Below are 16967 nucleotides of genomic sequence, written 5' to 3' on the forward strand. Positions count from 1 at the left end.
CCATGACCAAAATAGTCATACATTCTGTAATTGCGTTACTTATGGGTGGAATTATACTGAATTATTCACATTTTTGCTGGGGATTCCCTGGACCCCCCTCAAGGACCCCATGGGGGTCCCTGCTGGACCCCACTTTGAGAACCAGACTTTACAGATTACAATACTCACATTACTTTCAGTGCTTCCTCAGTGGCAACAGAATGCCTTGCCCACAGGAACCCACTGAAAAGGGGTTCCACAAGGACAGTTTGCTTTTGTGCAGTGTTGCAATAAGAATTCATTCTTTAAGTTGTTTTTTTCCCCCATTCTTCAAATTGTGGAGGAACCCTGGCTGATTCATCAAGGAAATGTTCCTGGAAAAGAATAAAGGAAAACATATACTGTAAAGCATTCCAGTGTGCAGATATGTTTCATTTAGGCTATGCCTTTTCAGAACTTTGATTCAGTTTCCACGTCTGTTTGAACTCTGCTTATATTCAAGTTCAAAGAGGAATAACACCTTCAGAAGTTAGGTGTGGCACTTGCCAGCAGATACTGATGTTCACTGCAAATCATGCGGGAGAAAATTGTATCTGGGCTCGTAACTGATTTACACGATGGAAACCGTGTTCAATGAAATTTGTTGTTGTAATGATTGCATTTTATGATTCTTCACATATAAACAAATGAATGCATTCCAGGGGAACTTCAGACGTGCCGGAACCAGAGATTTTTATTACTGAAGTAATTCTTGAGTTGTATGTTTTTGAGACAGCAACTTCACTGCCAGAGGTGATGTGTCTGATTGGTTTGCACAAGACAGACACACTTGGACAGGTTCATCTTGGTCAATGATGCTATTTAGTTTACCAATATTAGCCTGCGCCCTGTTAGTCTGAGACAAAATAACAATCCCAAAAAAGGAATTGGAAAAAGTGGCTGTACATAAGACATGGCTACAGTGATGTAGTGGTAAATGACTCCAGTCAGTGATAATCATAAGGAAAAACAATTGATACTGTACATGAAAAACAAATCTATTATATTTCCAGAAGTGTATAGTATGCCTTATTTTCCCTCAAAAGATCCTGTCCTTATGTAACATCAGTTTGATACAATTTACCATGGCACCATGAATTGACATAACAGAGATTCATGTCAGCCTAAAAACCTCTATTTAACAAAATAATAAGAGTGTTATGCGACTCTATACTCTCCACTGCATGAATGTGGAGTTGAAAATATATATTGAATAGGCCTATGGGCTGTTTAAGAGTACTAATTATCCTTCAGTGTTTCTTTTGGTGCTTGTGATGGCAGGGATCGCGCACACACATGTGCTGAGGCTGGAAGGATCAAGCGGATTGTGATTCATGGTATCCCTGCCTCATGCATATCCAGAACGGATTAAAGATTGCGCAAACATTATGCAACCGGAGCTCGCCTTTTTGCCAGTGATTGGCATTTCTAGGGCAGAAATCTTAATTGTGCCAAAGATATATAGGCTACTTTTGGTTCTCTCTTTTACAGTTGGCCTTACATCTTCGGGGTCTTCATCTTCAACCCCAAAAAGCTGCAATTGGCATGTGTTTATTTTTACTCTCACTTTGCTTGTTTTATGTGTCTGTCTGTCTGTCTATCGATATATCTCTCTGTATCTATATCTACATTCATCCATCCATTCATGCATTCATTCATTCATGCCTATCTCATGTCAGTCTGGCTGTCGACATTAAAACTGCCGTAGCCAATTTAGAGCTAGTGCAGAATAAAACCGGTGACCACCCTAGCATAAGCGCAAAAGTAAGCAATTGCATGAAGTCTTTAAATAATGGAAAGGCACGTGACATATCCACAGTTCACAGTTCATGTGTGAAAGTGGCTTTAGAAACTGGGCATATATTAACGAGCTCTGGGTAACACTTTACAATAAGGTACACAAAATGTACAGTAGTTAATAGGAAACTAATGAGGAATGAATGAGGAACTATTAGTTAATGATTAGTTAATGATTAGTTAAATTCAGTTTGTGAGTATATAATCATTAGTTAAATTCCGTTTGTGAGTGATCGTAGTTAATCATTATGATTAGTAGGTCAGTTCATGAGTAGAGTAGTTAATCATTACTTAATTATTACCTGTGCTTTAGTTACTCTTTTTGTGTACTCTATTGTAAAGTGATGCATCATAGTGACTTAGTTCAGTACTGAATTATTAGTTAATTATTACCTGTCCATTAGTTACTGTTTTTGTGTACCTTATTGTAAAGTGGTGCATCATGCTGAGTAGTTCATGAGTATATCATTACATGTCCATTAGTTACTCTTTTTGCGTACCCTATGTGAAACATCATACAGAGTCGAGTGAAGCATTATACTTAACAAGTAAACATCATACAGAGTCGAGTGAAGCATTATACTTAACAAGTAAATTCAAGAGTTATTCCGGGTGAGATTTGAACCCACAGCCCAAGGCTGCTATGCAGATTCTCTACCAACTGAGTTAACCAGACTGTTGAATCAAGTTAGTCGGTAGATCCATGCTATGGATCTGTAGAGCCAGAGTGTATTATAGTTTTGAAGGTGTTCTACCCAAATACTACTTTATGTTCAAGTACTTAGAAGATATATTCCACCCAAATACTACTTTATGTCCAAATACTTATCATTTGAAAGGTATATTCCACCCAAATACTATGCTCTGTCCAAGTACGTATTGTTTTGAAGGTATATTCTGTCCTTTAAAACCATAAGACAGTATTTGGCTGGACTCTACTTGGACATGAAGTAGTATTTGGGTGGAACACCTTCAAAAGTATAAGTACTTGGACAAAAAGTAGTATTTAGCTGGAATATATGTTCAAATATAAGTACTTTGACAGAAAGTAGTATTTGGTACCTTTGAAACGATAAGTACTTGGACAAAAAGTATTTGGGTAGAAATATACCTTTGAAACGATAAGTACTTGAACAGAAAGTAGTATTTGGTAGAACGTATACCTTCAAAACTCTGCCAGCTCCATAAACCTGACTCAACAGTCTGGTTAGCTCAGTTGGGAACCTGACTAACCCTACAACCTAGGGCTGTGGGTGCGAATCTCACCTGCACAACTCTTGAATTTATTTGTTAGGTATTTCAATCATGAGAAACAGTGGGTAAAATTTAACAAGCAAGCTTTATTCACAAATGATTCAGTACTCATCAACTATGCACCACTTTAAAAAGAGTAACTAATGGACAGGTAATAATTGATGATTCGGTATACTCATGAACTAACTACTCAGTATGATGCACCATTACAATATGGTAGTCCTACACCAAAACAGTAACTAATGGACAGGTAATAAGTAGCCTATGATTAACTGATTAACTCACAAACTGACCATTAACTAACCATTAAATACTCAGGAACTGACCAAAGTTCTAATGGTTAACTAAACTCGCAAACTGAATTTAACCAATCATTAACTAATGATTAATCACAAACTGACTTTAATAATCATTAACTAATAGTTCATGATTAGTTCCTCATTAGTTCCCTAGTAACTGTAAAATGTTGTAAAGTGTAGCGAGCTCAGTCCTCTATTTTAAAGGGAGAATGTCTCCCAGGCCGGCGGGACGTCCTGTGACGGATCCTGCAAGGCAAACAGTTTGTTGGAAGTGTGGAACAGTGCCATTCATGCAAGCTGAACTGCAGCTATATAACCTTAATTATATTGTAGCTGTGTGGATTGACAGTCATAGACAGTTTTCCACATTGCTGCACCTTTGTCTAAGAATTTTAAAACGCGCACAAACCCCACCGCCTCCCAAGTTCCAAACTTGTCCTTTCTGGATACTTTACGCGCTGCTGTTGGGGAAGCATTGCTCTCGCTGCGCGCAGGGCAGGGCAGAGCGATCGCCTATAAAAAAGGATGTCAATTGCTCATTTATCACCTCTCCAAAGTGTTGAAAATATATCTGCCAAAAGACAAACGCAAAGCACAATTGCCGAACATCTGCTTTGCTGAATGAGCGTTTGCCGTGGCTCCCACTCCGGGGACCTATTAGCGTTGACTCCTACGCCTGCTCTGATAAGGAATTCGTCAAGTTTCTGACACCCCACCAGATGTTGGGGAATTAGCGCTGTCTCCTGTTGGACATCCTATTGATCGTATATCTTTCTGCTCATCTCATAATGGAAATATTATTTGAGGGGTGGGGTGCGTGCGTGCGTGCGTGATGTGTGTGCGTGCGTGCGGGGGAGGGCGGGGGGGTGGTAATTATATGATGGCACCACGATGACACCATTATCTGGAGAGCATATTCGTGATATACTGTTTTGTCGGTGCATGATGGAGTGCATAATATCCAGGTGTTGATTTCATCCATTAGACTTCAACTACTTCTACCAGATAGCCTACTGTAATTCTTCATGAGAAGTGGACTCAATTATTAACTCCAAACCAATTTAAAATGTCTCATAATCACTTTCACTTATTCCTTTAACAGGAAAAATGCTTTAAGATTCAATATACAAATAAGCATCGATAATTGACAAACAGATCAACTGCATGCTGCGCAAATGGAAGCCCTTGGTTAAGTAATTCAGATGTATGTTTAGTCTTATGCGATGTTATCGTTTATCAAGCTATTTCTCCTTGTGTCACAAAGTCATCTCACTTCATAACAAGCTAATTATCATGGTGCGTAAAGACGCTATCCTATTATGGTTACCCAGGGTTGTATAGCTAAACCAAAGTGCACCTACACTAATCCACTATATGTGTAGCGTATAGCCATATCCATTGCTAAGGAAAGATAAAACATTTCACTTAATTTCTTGCCTGGCTGAATTTCGTGGTGCGTTTAGACTTAAGAGAACTGATGAGAGAAAAAAAACAAAAATCTTGCCCATGTGGTTAAAGGACTGTCCCGTAATAGATTCATTCAACCCAGCTGTATGTCCATAAGAGCCATGCGTCAAAGTGCCCTTGAGCAAGACACTGAACCCTATGGACCCACTCAATTGTAAGAGTGTCAAGCCCGTATCTAGCTATGAGGACAGGGAGGTCCGGACCTCCCCTAATATTTCAGAGAAAAAAATAAAAAAGCTCCATGGAAAAGCATGAAAAACACAGGATCGCTTTTATTTCGAAACGAAAGGCACGTCAGGCAGGAAGTCATCTGACGCCGCGTCCGCGGTAACTTGATTTCACTTGACAAGCGCAGGAGCCACTCTCACATCCTTCTCATCCCTTCCGATTATTGTTTTTCGTCAATGACAATAAATAAATGTTCTTGCCAGCCAACAGGTCCCTCTGTATGTTTTTTTTATTATCGATGATGACTTTGTGTGTTGTGTACGGCTTGGGTTGTGTACCTGTGTTTGTAGGTGTCATTTTGATATGAATTTGGCTAAAACAGTTTGTGTTTGTTAGTTACAATTATGTTGACAGGAGAGCTGAGCAGGTGGTGACATGAAAGAGAATATACTGAATAATGACATCACAACATCGTATAATCCTAATGTTGATTTAGAATGATATATTCCTCTAAATATGGCTAAAAAAGGTTAAAAAAAAAAAAAAGATATATTACGCCTCCCCTTGCTGGACCTCCCCTATTTCGAAACCCTGCGGGCCTGAAGAGTGTGTCAGCCTATAAGCAGTCTCCATAGGCATATTGCTTTCACAAACTGGGTAGTTTTGAACATAAAGTATATGCGTCTTGCATCATGCATCTAATAATCAATAAATTATTAATGGTTGATAAATTAACCACTGGGCTTATTGAGATCACAGCCTCGGTTGCGTGACAAAAGGCGTTTGGGACCTGCTCGTGTCAGTTTATCCTCTTAGACCGAGCGCTCTCTTTAGCCAGCAAATCTGAGAGGATGGCGGGCGGAGGAAGGTGAGGGTTGGGCAGGCTCACTATAGTTACTTTAAACAGTCCAACAATCCGAAATCAAACTTCAGCGAGCGACACAAGCGACGAGTGTGCTGGCGAAGTCGTGTTTCTCTTGCAGAAGACCCCCGCCCCTCTCTCTCTCTCTCTCTCTCTCTCCCCTCTCCCTCCTGATGCTGCAAGCAGAACGAGTCCCTATAGACAGCGAGAGATTAGAAACGCTGCCAACACAGTCAGCTGCCTGCCATCCTCTGGGTCGGCAGCCTGCAGCCCACTATAGCAATCCATATGATAACTGAGATGAATGAATGCTGGCGTTATCCAGCGCCACTGTATAGTCCACTGCAGCAGGGCGCATTGTTGTCATACAGCCGCTAGTCTTCACAACTCCTTACCACGTGACAGTGCTTTTTAATCCATTGAGAATCCCCCAACAGAAAGAAGCCTTTCATGTTTTCCCCCCTTTTCTTTTCTGGGTTGCGTATAGGCTACCCCGTTTTCTCATATCGAAACCGATTATTTGTAATCAGCATCATCATAACGCACATCATGTAGGCTATTAAGGCTATACATGTAGCTCTAACCCGAGTTATTCCCTCCCATTATGAACCTATAGCCATATGAACTCAGTTTATGTTTCTTTGCAGAATATTGAAGCACCGTTTAGGATGATAAAGGGTAGCCTATCAGGATCATCAAATGCATATCTATAGCATATAATTAATTTTTGTGCGTATATTTATTTTTCCTTATGATAATCAGTGACTGGAGGTCAAATTTATCCACCTTTCAAAATACCACCGCATCACTGATGTATGCGTAAAATGTGTGTTCAGCCTCCATGTGTGCTGTGTGTTTCAGAGAAAGCTTGTCTCGGCTATTTGACGTCACGGTGTCTGAGAGGAGGAACTTGAATTGTGCGACCAGACAAGCAGGAGGAAAACAGAAATGAAATCAAACGGGATGCAAGACCGCGATCGCCAAGATTCAAAAACATAATGTGAATAAATATTCTTAAATGCGTTTATAGTTGGAGAGGAGAGGAGATGGGGGGCAGGGCAGAGTGTGTGGGGGCAGTGTTGGTGTAAAAATAGGCTACTCCGCTGGTTGAGATGATGAAGTCGAATGCGAAGCCAAAACCAATCTGCCATAGTTCTTTTTTAAACCATGCACCGAAAGCGCTTTGAACCAGCAGTCTTTCAAATAGCGGTCTTTTCTATGTATTCTTTATAGTTTTTGAGATTTTATACGTTGCGTTGTTGTGACGTTGTTGTCAGTCAGATGTTTTGTTTTGTTTTGTTAGGCTATTTCAAAATGCCTATGTGGCGATTCATTTGCCTGAACTTGAAGTATGGCTATGGTTCGTCATTAGTGCAGGGCAGCCGGCAGCCGGCAGCGCTACTTTTGGCAAACTATTCAACAGTGTCCTCCTCAGCTGCCCGTCTTCCCCACGTTTCTATGAAGGTCATGTCTATGAGCACATTCATAATAGCCTACATTATAATGCATTTATAAACTTTATAAAACTATTTATAAGTGTTTATAATCATGCATGGCCACTTATTATAACACGTTTTTATAAAGTAGATGGACGTAATGTAGCCTATAAGTTCACCATTAATAATGCTTTATAACTCCATGCCAAAAGGACAAGAGGGTTTGAAAGAATCTTTTTTGTTTTGCACTTTACTTGCAGGTATAGCAAATACTGAGTGTGTTAATATACATGAGTGCACCAAGTCATGCTTTCGCATACATACATTGTGTCCACCACTTATAATACTTTATAAACCTTGTTATAAGTTGCCATGCATGATTATAAACATTTATAAATGGTTTTATAACGTTTTTCTAACTTTGCATGAGTAACTTTTGTAGCCATATGAGGCAGGCTACTCTATGCCAGGACAGCACCAAGTGGTTCCCTAACACCCCTCCCCCCCCCCCCCGCCCCACAACCAAGATACTAAGATGGCGCCTTAATCAGTGTCAAGTTCAAGTGACTCATTCTGATACAAACTGCATGCAAAGAGAGATATAATTATATAGGTGCAGAGAGCAGAACAACAAATGGTCGCAATAATCAATGTCGCAGTCTGAAAGTGCACTTTTCATTATTTTTTTTAATTTCAGTCAAATTTTCCGTTCACATTTCTTCATAAATAGTTGGTAAAACAAATAAACCAACATACAGTAGCCTAAAAAGTACAAGGAACCTTTGCCTCTGGTTGCTAGATAGGCTAACGCATAGGCATGCTGTTGTAACATGGTTTGCCTCAATGTGGCACAGTGACACAGTTAAAACATTTTGCTTTTCAGGAATAACTTGGAGTGTGACCCATTTCTCCCAGAAAGTGTTACAACATCACATTCTAGCTGTGTTTATACATCAGATAATTTCTCTAACTTCTGGACATGGGGCAGAAAGGTTGGAATAAGAAAAGTACTTCTTTTAAATTAAGGTATAGAAAATAGCATATAAAACATATATTCCTTAAATTATTTAAATAAACTTATTTCATATATCACTGTCACGAGGTACCGTTTTTACATTTTGTTTTAAAAGTAGTGCTGGTGGTCTGAAATTGTTCTCATATGAGTACAATATATTGTGTATGCATAATATTTAATTCTTGAGAATAGGTTACAATGCAATGCTGCAACTCTTGAACATATTCTTCCCAATCCACATAGAGCTATTCCTTCCACTAAATTTTGTTAACACAAAAAAAAGTCATTTTGACAAGTTATCCACACAAAACAAGCAAATGTGTAATCAAACTGCTCTATATGCAACACCACAACAAATATCACGCTTAGTTTCACAGAAGAATTACATTTAAAACAATGCAAGCTGACAGACAAAAAAGTTTTATTTTTGAAGATACTGTGTTGTGACGGTTCCATTGTTGCCGATGCACACATTTAATCATACTTGCACAAAGACATTGCTGGAACTATAAAGGATTCCCATGGCTCATGGTGTTTGACCCGAATTTGAAATACTCAAAATACTGTCACCTTGATTTGGAAATCATGAATGAACATACACTCGGACCTGTATATGAGTGCAATCGATGGGTTTATTTCCCCCCAATACTGAGTTTGCTACGAATTCACATCTATCTCGTGATTCTATAAAAGTAAAATACACAAACAAGTTTAAATTTAGCCAAAATGAGGATATAGAACCGTTAGCTTCTCAGCTCAACTGAACTCAGTTCTACAAAGTCGATGATTTACATGTCAATGGTCTCACAAAATAAAATTTGCGGAAATATCTGCATCATAGACAAATCAATAATATTCATATAGATGATTTCTTCGATCCAAATAAGACACATGTATTGGTAAAAAAGGAAAAAGGATACAATCGCAATGTTGGAGCTTTAGAGTTTATCATTTGTTCAATGTTAAGCTGGTTATGACCAAAACTGTACAGTTTCTTGTTAGAAAACATTTCCATAAATATCATTTAAGTTTCAGAACTTATACCCATAATTAAATTACAAATTGATAAATATGGCATCATGGATATGTATTTACAACGGTATTAACAAAAGGCAACGTTATATTCAACGGTAACAATCGTAACCTAATACCACATTTCTCCACCTGAAAACGGACATTGACAACAGATTCGACCCCATCAAACAAGGAAATACATTCACGAGTATAATATTTATTTATTATTTTTTTCTGTGTTCAAGTTCATGACAAAGACTTTGGCACGTTTCTTAAGACTGTTTGAAGTTCCAACAATCAATTGAAGAGGCGACATTATCATGTCCCCATTTATATAAAACAGCGTGAAATAATCTTCCTTTTTATTCTTTTTTAAATAAAATTTTGAGAAAATACATAAAATGAAAAATAAAATAATTATCTGAAATCTGTAAACTAAAAAGATAAAAAGGAAAAAACATTTAGGCTATTTATACTTAGAAAGTATTACGTTTATTTATTCGTGATTTATTTGATTTCTTCAAAAATGCGGAATAAAAGTCAAATTTCGTGATCCTGAGAACGGACGTGGCCTGCTTGGTGCTGGCTTTGCTCTCATCTCCTCGTGTTGTCCCAATCCCGTGTGTGTGTGTGTGTGTGTGTGTGTGTGTGTGTGTGTGTGTGTGTGTGTGTGTGTGTGTGTGTGTGTGTGTGTGTGTGTGTGTGTGTGTGTGTGTGTGTGTGTGTGTGTGTGAGAGAGAGAGAGAGAGAGAGAGAGAGAGATTGCGTGCGTGTGAGAATAGTTTTTTTTCTTTTTCCAAACGTTTATCCTCAACCTCGTGGTCCACATTGAGAGAGGTTTCTTCTGACTTCAAACGTACCATTCATTAAAGTTGGGTGCCAGTCCATCGCTGTGGCCAGACGTGTTTTGCACGGCTGACGGTGGCGTTTTTGTCGGATCTTCAGTGTTGGCTGAGACCAGAACCGGTGGCGTGGACGACTCGTATCCAGAACTTGCTGCTGGTGACGATTCGGATGCTTGAGACTCGTGTACCTGCAATGAGGATAACATGAGCAATGAGCTGCAGATATTGACATGGATAGCATTCAGATTTGCAGCAGTGCAGTTGCATTCTGACTGATTAAATACAGACTAAAACTCGGCTACGACATAAAACTATAGGCCTAACTAAACTGTAAACACAACAAACATAATTGCAAACAGACATTGGCCTTAAACTTTCAACTGAACTGGGAAAGAAAAAAACACACATGCATATAATGAGCCGTAAAATGTAGCTATACTGTTCATCAAAACAACTGAAAACAAAAAACAAAATCGCTCAATGGAGTGAGCATATCCACATTACATTACAATACATTTTCCATTGCATTCCATTGTAATCTTCTTGAAATGAAGTGTCAGAATTGTGCAACAAAGCAAAAACAATGCACTTAGGTGTGTGTTAGGTTGGAAACAATCATCTCACCCCAATGTCTGCTGGTTTTTATGTTTATGTACGTGTTATAATACTCAGCGTTAGGTAAATGAATTCTTCAATGGCTATCTTTGTAAAGGCTATTGATCTGCCCTGTTAATGTGCGCCTGAAGTTGTGATAGTCGCTGTTTGTGTGGGTTAATGTGTTTAAGGTGTAATGAAGACGTTAATTACCTTCATGTGTTTCCTGAGAGAGCTGGGGTGTGTGTAGGACTTGTCGCACACTTTGCAGATGTATGGCTTGTCAGACGTGTGCACATGCATGTGCTTTTTCCTGTCGCTGCTGTTGGCGAAGCGTCTGTCACAGCCATCAAATTCACACTTAAACGGCTTCTCACCTGCAGGATTAAATACACACACCGTAAATTACCCAAACAGCCTTCAGACAAACTCCCATTGTAATACAATCTGTGAGCTAACACATGTAAATTTCTACTGGATTTCTTCTGGATAGCCTACATTTTCGGGTGCAGCCCGTAGGCTACACACACTACTCTGTTCAGGCTTTATTTATTCAAGAGGCCTGCTCCCTCATTCAGCCCGCTCTGTGCGTCTGATAGTAAACAATGAATCAACAGGACGTTTCAGGCTGCACGCTGGTAAAGATTTAGGGCAAGAAATGTAAACACACAGTCACAACGTGAATAGTATTTTTTCAGGAAGAATTCAAAACTCAACCAAAGAGTAAAGAGTCGCTACAATTTAACTTTGACAGAGAGGAAAGTTTATACCGCCTATATAGCCTATAACACATGAATCACAACATGAGCTAGAAACACACCAAAGAGTTGTTTAACCCATAAGGGCCCACATCATGCCACATGTCATATTCTGTTATTCATGAGCCCCAGCTGACATGCGATATTTTACAAAAAATACAGGCAAGCTAACAAGTATCATTTTGGAACAGGCTAATAGTATAGGCTAAAATCTTGGCCCTGCATTTACTATATTATTATTATTATTATACTTATTTCTGGCCACTGTCGAAATTGGTACGAACAACAACACCCCCCCCCCCCCTCCACACACACACACACACACACACACACACACACACACACACACACACACACACACACACACACACACACACACACACACACACACACAGCAAGTCTCCGCGAGGCACAACATCGAGTCGCGTCACAAAAATATATATATATATATATATTTCCCTCATGCCGCGGCGTGATATTGCGCATGCCTACCTGTATGTGTTCTTTTGTGAATTTTCAAATTTTCCGACCTGGCGAATATTTTCCCACATCCGGGGAACGGACAGGGGAAAGGTTTTTCGCCCGTGTGCACTCGGATGTGGTTGACGAGTTTGTACTTGGCTTTAAAAGATTTGCCCTCCCTGGGACAGTCCTCCCAGAAGCAGATGTGGTTGCTCTGCTCGGGCCCGCCGACGTGCTCCATGGACACATGCGTGACCATCTCGTGCATGGTGCTGAAAGTCCTTTCGCAAGTCTTTTTGGGTCGGTGCATCTGGTTCTCGTCAATCCATTTGCAGGACAGTTCTTGTTTAATCGGCTGCCTCATGTATCTAAAGAAGGCCCCTGCATGGCCGTGGTGTGTGGGCACGTTCATCCCCATGTTCATGTTGATAGGATGGTTGTAGTTGTGCAGCTGAGCCCCGTAGGGGTCCGTCCGAGGGCTTGCGACCGGGCGGTACGGATCAGGTCTTCCGAAAATGTCCCCGCGTAAGCCCAGATGCATCTGGCTGTTCACTACATGTCCACTCGGTGACGTGTGGCTCACTCCCTGCTCGTGAAGTCCTGGGAACAACAGATGTCCCGGGTTGTCGGTGATTCCGGGCGGCCCATGCAGACTCCCCGCAGAAGCAAAGATCCCTGCGTGCTGCGCGCTCGCCGCCGCGGACTCTCCAACGCTCCGGTTCCGGAAGAGAAAGTCCCGGGTCGAGTTGAACGCTCCCCCGCCATACGAGCCGTGCACCTGGCCGCCGTGGTGCGGGTGTCCCAGGGCGGCTGCATATCCCGTGGCTTGCGGGGTGAAAGCTGACGTCTGGCTGGAGGCGATCTCGTGAGCCACGGGGCTGATTTTGAAAGCTGCGGAGTGGGAGGAATCAGCGAAGGGGTTCAGTCCCAGGCTCGGGTCTCTGTTCCCTAACTCGTGGTGGTGCCGTGGTGTCCCGAAACCCCCTACTCCTAACGAGGGGAACTGCGGACCGCTATCAAGAAGCATAGTCATGAGCTTTAGGGAAACTTAGGAGACGGGAAGAAAACAAAAGATAAAATTAAACTCCAGTTTAGCGGAGCGCGTAAGATACAGATTACGCGCCGAGGTGTAGGCTACCCGCTTTACAAAGAAATTCTGAAATAAAAAAAACAACAACCAAGCCAGAACGGAAAAATCCTCTGCGAAGAGAGTTGAGAGAAAAAACTCCCGTTAACCGCGATCCGTGAGAAAGAGGATCAAACTTCCCCCCCTTTCCAGGCGGATGATGTCCTTGGACTGATAAAGTCAATCACTCACTCCCAGAACATAAATGAACTCGGGAGGCAGTGCTACGACAGCCAATCAGGGCTCAGCTACCCCTCTGACACGTGACTCGAAAGGAGGGTGTTAATTGGCTAGATTTCTGGTGATTGGCACGGTTTGGTATTGAAAATGGCAGGTCGTCTCAATTGGTTTAATTTGATTGGCTAGAGGCATTATTTTGCAGGTATAACGGAGCGCTGTAGCGCAGATCTTGTTCTAGTACTTCTAGCCCATGTCTTCATGTTGTAGCCTAACCCCCCTAAGAAACTAGCAAACAGTTGCATAAATTAAAATAAGTAGCCAGCTGAAAATAGCTGTTGCGTGTTTTTGGGACAGTTAACACCACAATTTAGTAACTTCAGGCCGCTTTATTCAAACTTTTAACAGCCCATTAAAGCTTATTAAACTGAAATTGTTATGATGAATGAGGTTAGGCTATAAAATGTCAGATTTAGCAAGATCACTTTTGCGTTTTGAAAGCAAGTTTGACTTTTGTTTTTACTCATGATTTAAAACGCCATATCATCCATCTATCTATGATCTATCTATATCTAGCTATCTATCTATCCATCTATATATCTGTCTATCATTGACTTATATGTGTTATTTTTCTTTTTTCATGTGACCACTTATAACCTAAAACTTGAATTTTGGCACAACTCCAAAATGTGGCTTTCTTGAAGCCGCTTGAAAAGCTCTATAGGGCGTAAAACGCTGGAATAAAAGACAGAAAGAAAGATGGCGGTAATTGTAATGTCCTGAGATTTTTTTTTTCATCAGCCAAAAATTCGTGCCATTGAGCGAGTTTCACAGGGTTTGCCGCTGACGCGCTGCAGGGCGCATAAAATCTGATCAAGTTCAGAGACGCGCTGAGTGCTTCAAGCGGCGCTTTATAACTCTTTCACATGCTTCCCCCCTCAATCTGTCCCATGCAGGAAGGAGCTCACATTCTTTATTTTAGGGCTTCTGGAAAACAGTGAGCGAAGAGAAACATCCTGAAATTAGTCGTTCATTCTGCTTTCGCCCTCATCCAACCTGCATTAATCTTCCTCGAGAAAGTGTTATTTGAAAAGGTGAGTTTTCTCATTTCTGTATTAGCCTACTATTATCAACAACGATTAGGGAGATTGCATGCTGCGCCTAGTGTTTGATTTTTATGAATGTTTTACGAAATTCTATATATTTCACTCTAATTGTTGAAAAGACCTTTGTTTTATATCACTGTGGCCAATATTCACCACCTGTTTATAGCCTTGACCACGATAACTTATCTTGAAGCAAAACGGCGAATGAGATTCTCTCTCCCTCTCGCCCCCATCAGCCATAGTGCCAGTTACTCCCCCTTCACTCTTTCACACACTCATGCACCCGTCTTCTCACACGTGCGCGCGCGAACAGACACGCACACGCGGGCGCGCGCACACACACACACACACACACACACACACACACACACACACACACACACACACACACACACACACGGTTAACTGAGATGAGTTTGCCTTTGCAGTCTTGCACTATGAGATTTATGGCGACCTTTGTGAACTTTTCACAAGTGACAGGCAGTTAAGTTTCCTTATATTCCCCCCATATTTTATTGGCTTGTTGAAACGTGGCTCGATGTCTCCAAGGCTCGATGTTAAGGTTACTGTCTGTATAGGTAGCCTATGTGGTTTATGTCTACAGTTTTATGATCACTATACGAAATAATTAGCATGGATTGTGAGGCACAAACTTTTGTAAGCTGAGAAAAATACTTATTATGTCATCAAGTAATAGGCAACTGTTGCTGGATCAGAGTTCTCTTTTAAAGCACAAACTTTTCCTCTGTCCTCTTATTATTATTTTGTATTTTTATTGTTTTTTCGCCACACTTCCGAGAATTGACTATTCGAGCTACAAATCTACTATTTTCTAATTGTGAGTCATTTCCTATCAGCAAAACATATGGACTCAGGATTTTAGAACTTGTAATTTCTTGTAAAGGCTTCTTATACCACCCAGCACCCGACGTTCACAGACGTCAATGTTTGGACTAAACCAGTTTGTTAGAACCTTAATTTGTACATTGTTTGTGTGTGTGTGTGTGTGTGTGTGTGTGTGTGTGTGTGTGTGTGTGTGTGTGTGTGTGTGTGTGTGTGTGTGTGTGTGTGTGTGTGTGTATATATAAATAAATAAATAAAATAAATAAATAAAATATATATATATATATATATATATATATATATATATATATATATATATATATATATATATATATATATATATATATATATATATATATATATATATATATATACGTTTGGCCCAGGCACTCAGTTCACAACATACATTTATTTATTTATTTATTTATTTATTTATTTATTTATTTATTTATTTATCCCCGAGCATGCCTGGGTTGAAATATATATTTACAACGGAATTTTAGCCTATAATTATCTTTTTTAATTTTGGAAATGTAATGCAATTAAATGCATTTTAGGTATTAATTTTAATCACACCATGTGGTACTTTTAGCTTGACTTCCAAGCAATATGCTAGGCTATATATCAGGTTGGTTTGGTTGAAGCTTTTTGAAACCCTTAACTGTTAACGTCGTCTTAATGTAACAAACTAAACTGCAGGTAGACTGCAGTATAGCACACATGCACACACACACACACACACACACACACACACACACACACACACACACACACACACACACACACACACACACACACACACACACACACACACAGATGGAATAGGGCATAATCCGCAACTGAGCATGCGCATTTGTTCAGTTGGAAAAGAGCAGAACCTAACCATTAGCCTATATAAATATCTGGTGTCATCCTAAATAGCTATGCTTAAGAATCAGTTATATTTTCGTAAATAATTTGATATAGGGCCTATGATAATTGCTTTCTTATGCCAACAGCTATTGCAGCATAACCTTAATAACATCTTTTTTTACTTTTTTTCATGCAAAGATGGTTGTTTTCTTGTTTGTACATTTTGTCTGGCTTGCTTGACATGCAACTATCAGTTGTGCAGGCCAACAGTGCATTAGCCATAGCCATGCAGTTAACCCAATAGTTACCAACCAAAAGTGAATTATTTAACAAAATATGACATCCTGTTATCATGACTGCCCTATTCATATCAGTATTTTATCTCTCTGTATTATCATTGTAAATAGAAATAGTAAATGTTTCCCAACCACACTGAATGAGTGTGATGTAGCATTTTTGCTGAAATGGACATTGTGGAAAATGTATTTACATTTACAGGTTTTCTTTGATGTGGTTTCAAGTGCCATACCCAAACTCTGTTGACTTGGTGCTTTGGTTTGTCAAATAAAGTGAATTGCTGTGTTTTGTGCGCTGGCAGGGGAACATTCCTTGCAACACTTTCAGTCCCCTTGCATGAAGCTCACACCAGGATATGGCTCAGGTTGTGGTCTGCATTTAGACTTGAATTTGACAGAACGAAGGAGGCGTATAACGTTATTTATGTATCCATTTAAAATAAGCTGACATTTTGGGAATACTCCATACTCCAATTATCTTCAGTTGTGTGTGTGTGTGTGTGTGTGTGTGTGTGTGTGTGTGTGTGTGTGTGTGTGTGTGTGCACGTGCGTTTGTGTGTGTGTGTGTGTGTGTGTGT

At 40.1% G+C, this 16967-nt stretch overlaps 2 protein-coding genes across 3 annotated transcripts in view; one reads left to right on the plus strand and one right to left on the minus strand.

The window, feature by feature from the left end:
• Window positions 1–16967, plus strand: part of tm9sf5 (transmembrane 9 superfamily protein member 5) — a 393430-nt gene that overhangs the window by 101454 nt on the left and 275009 nt on the right. The window lies entirely within an intron of this gene.
• zic3 (zic family member 3 heterotaxy 1 (odd-paired homolog, Drosophila)) lies at window positions 10181–13022 on the minus strand (the record flags this gene model as incomplete). Its single annotated transcript, XM_083651280.1, has 3 exons — window positions 10181–10363; window positions 10983–11146; window positions 12020–13022. The coding sequence occupies 3 exons, from the start codon at window positions 13020–13022 to the stop codon at window positions 10181–10183; spliced, it is 1350 nt and encodes a 449-aa protein (XP_083507406.1).

Source organism: Poromitra crassiceps, assembly GCF_964638095.1.
Source record: "Poromitra crassiceps genome assembly, chromosome: 15".
In the NCBI taxonomy this organism is placed as follows: Eukaryota; Metazoa; Chordata; class Actinopteri; order Beryciformes; family Melamphaidae; genus Poromitra; species Poromitra crassiceps.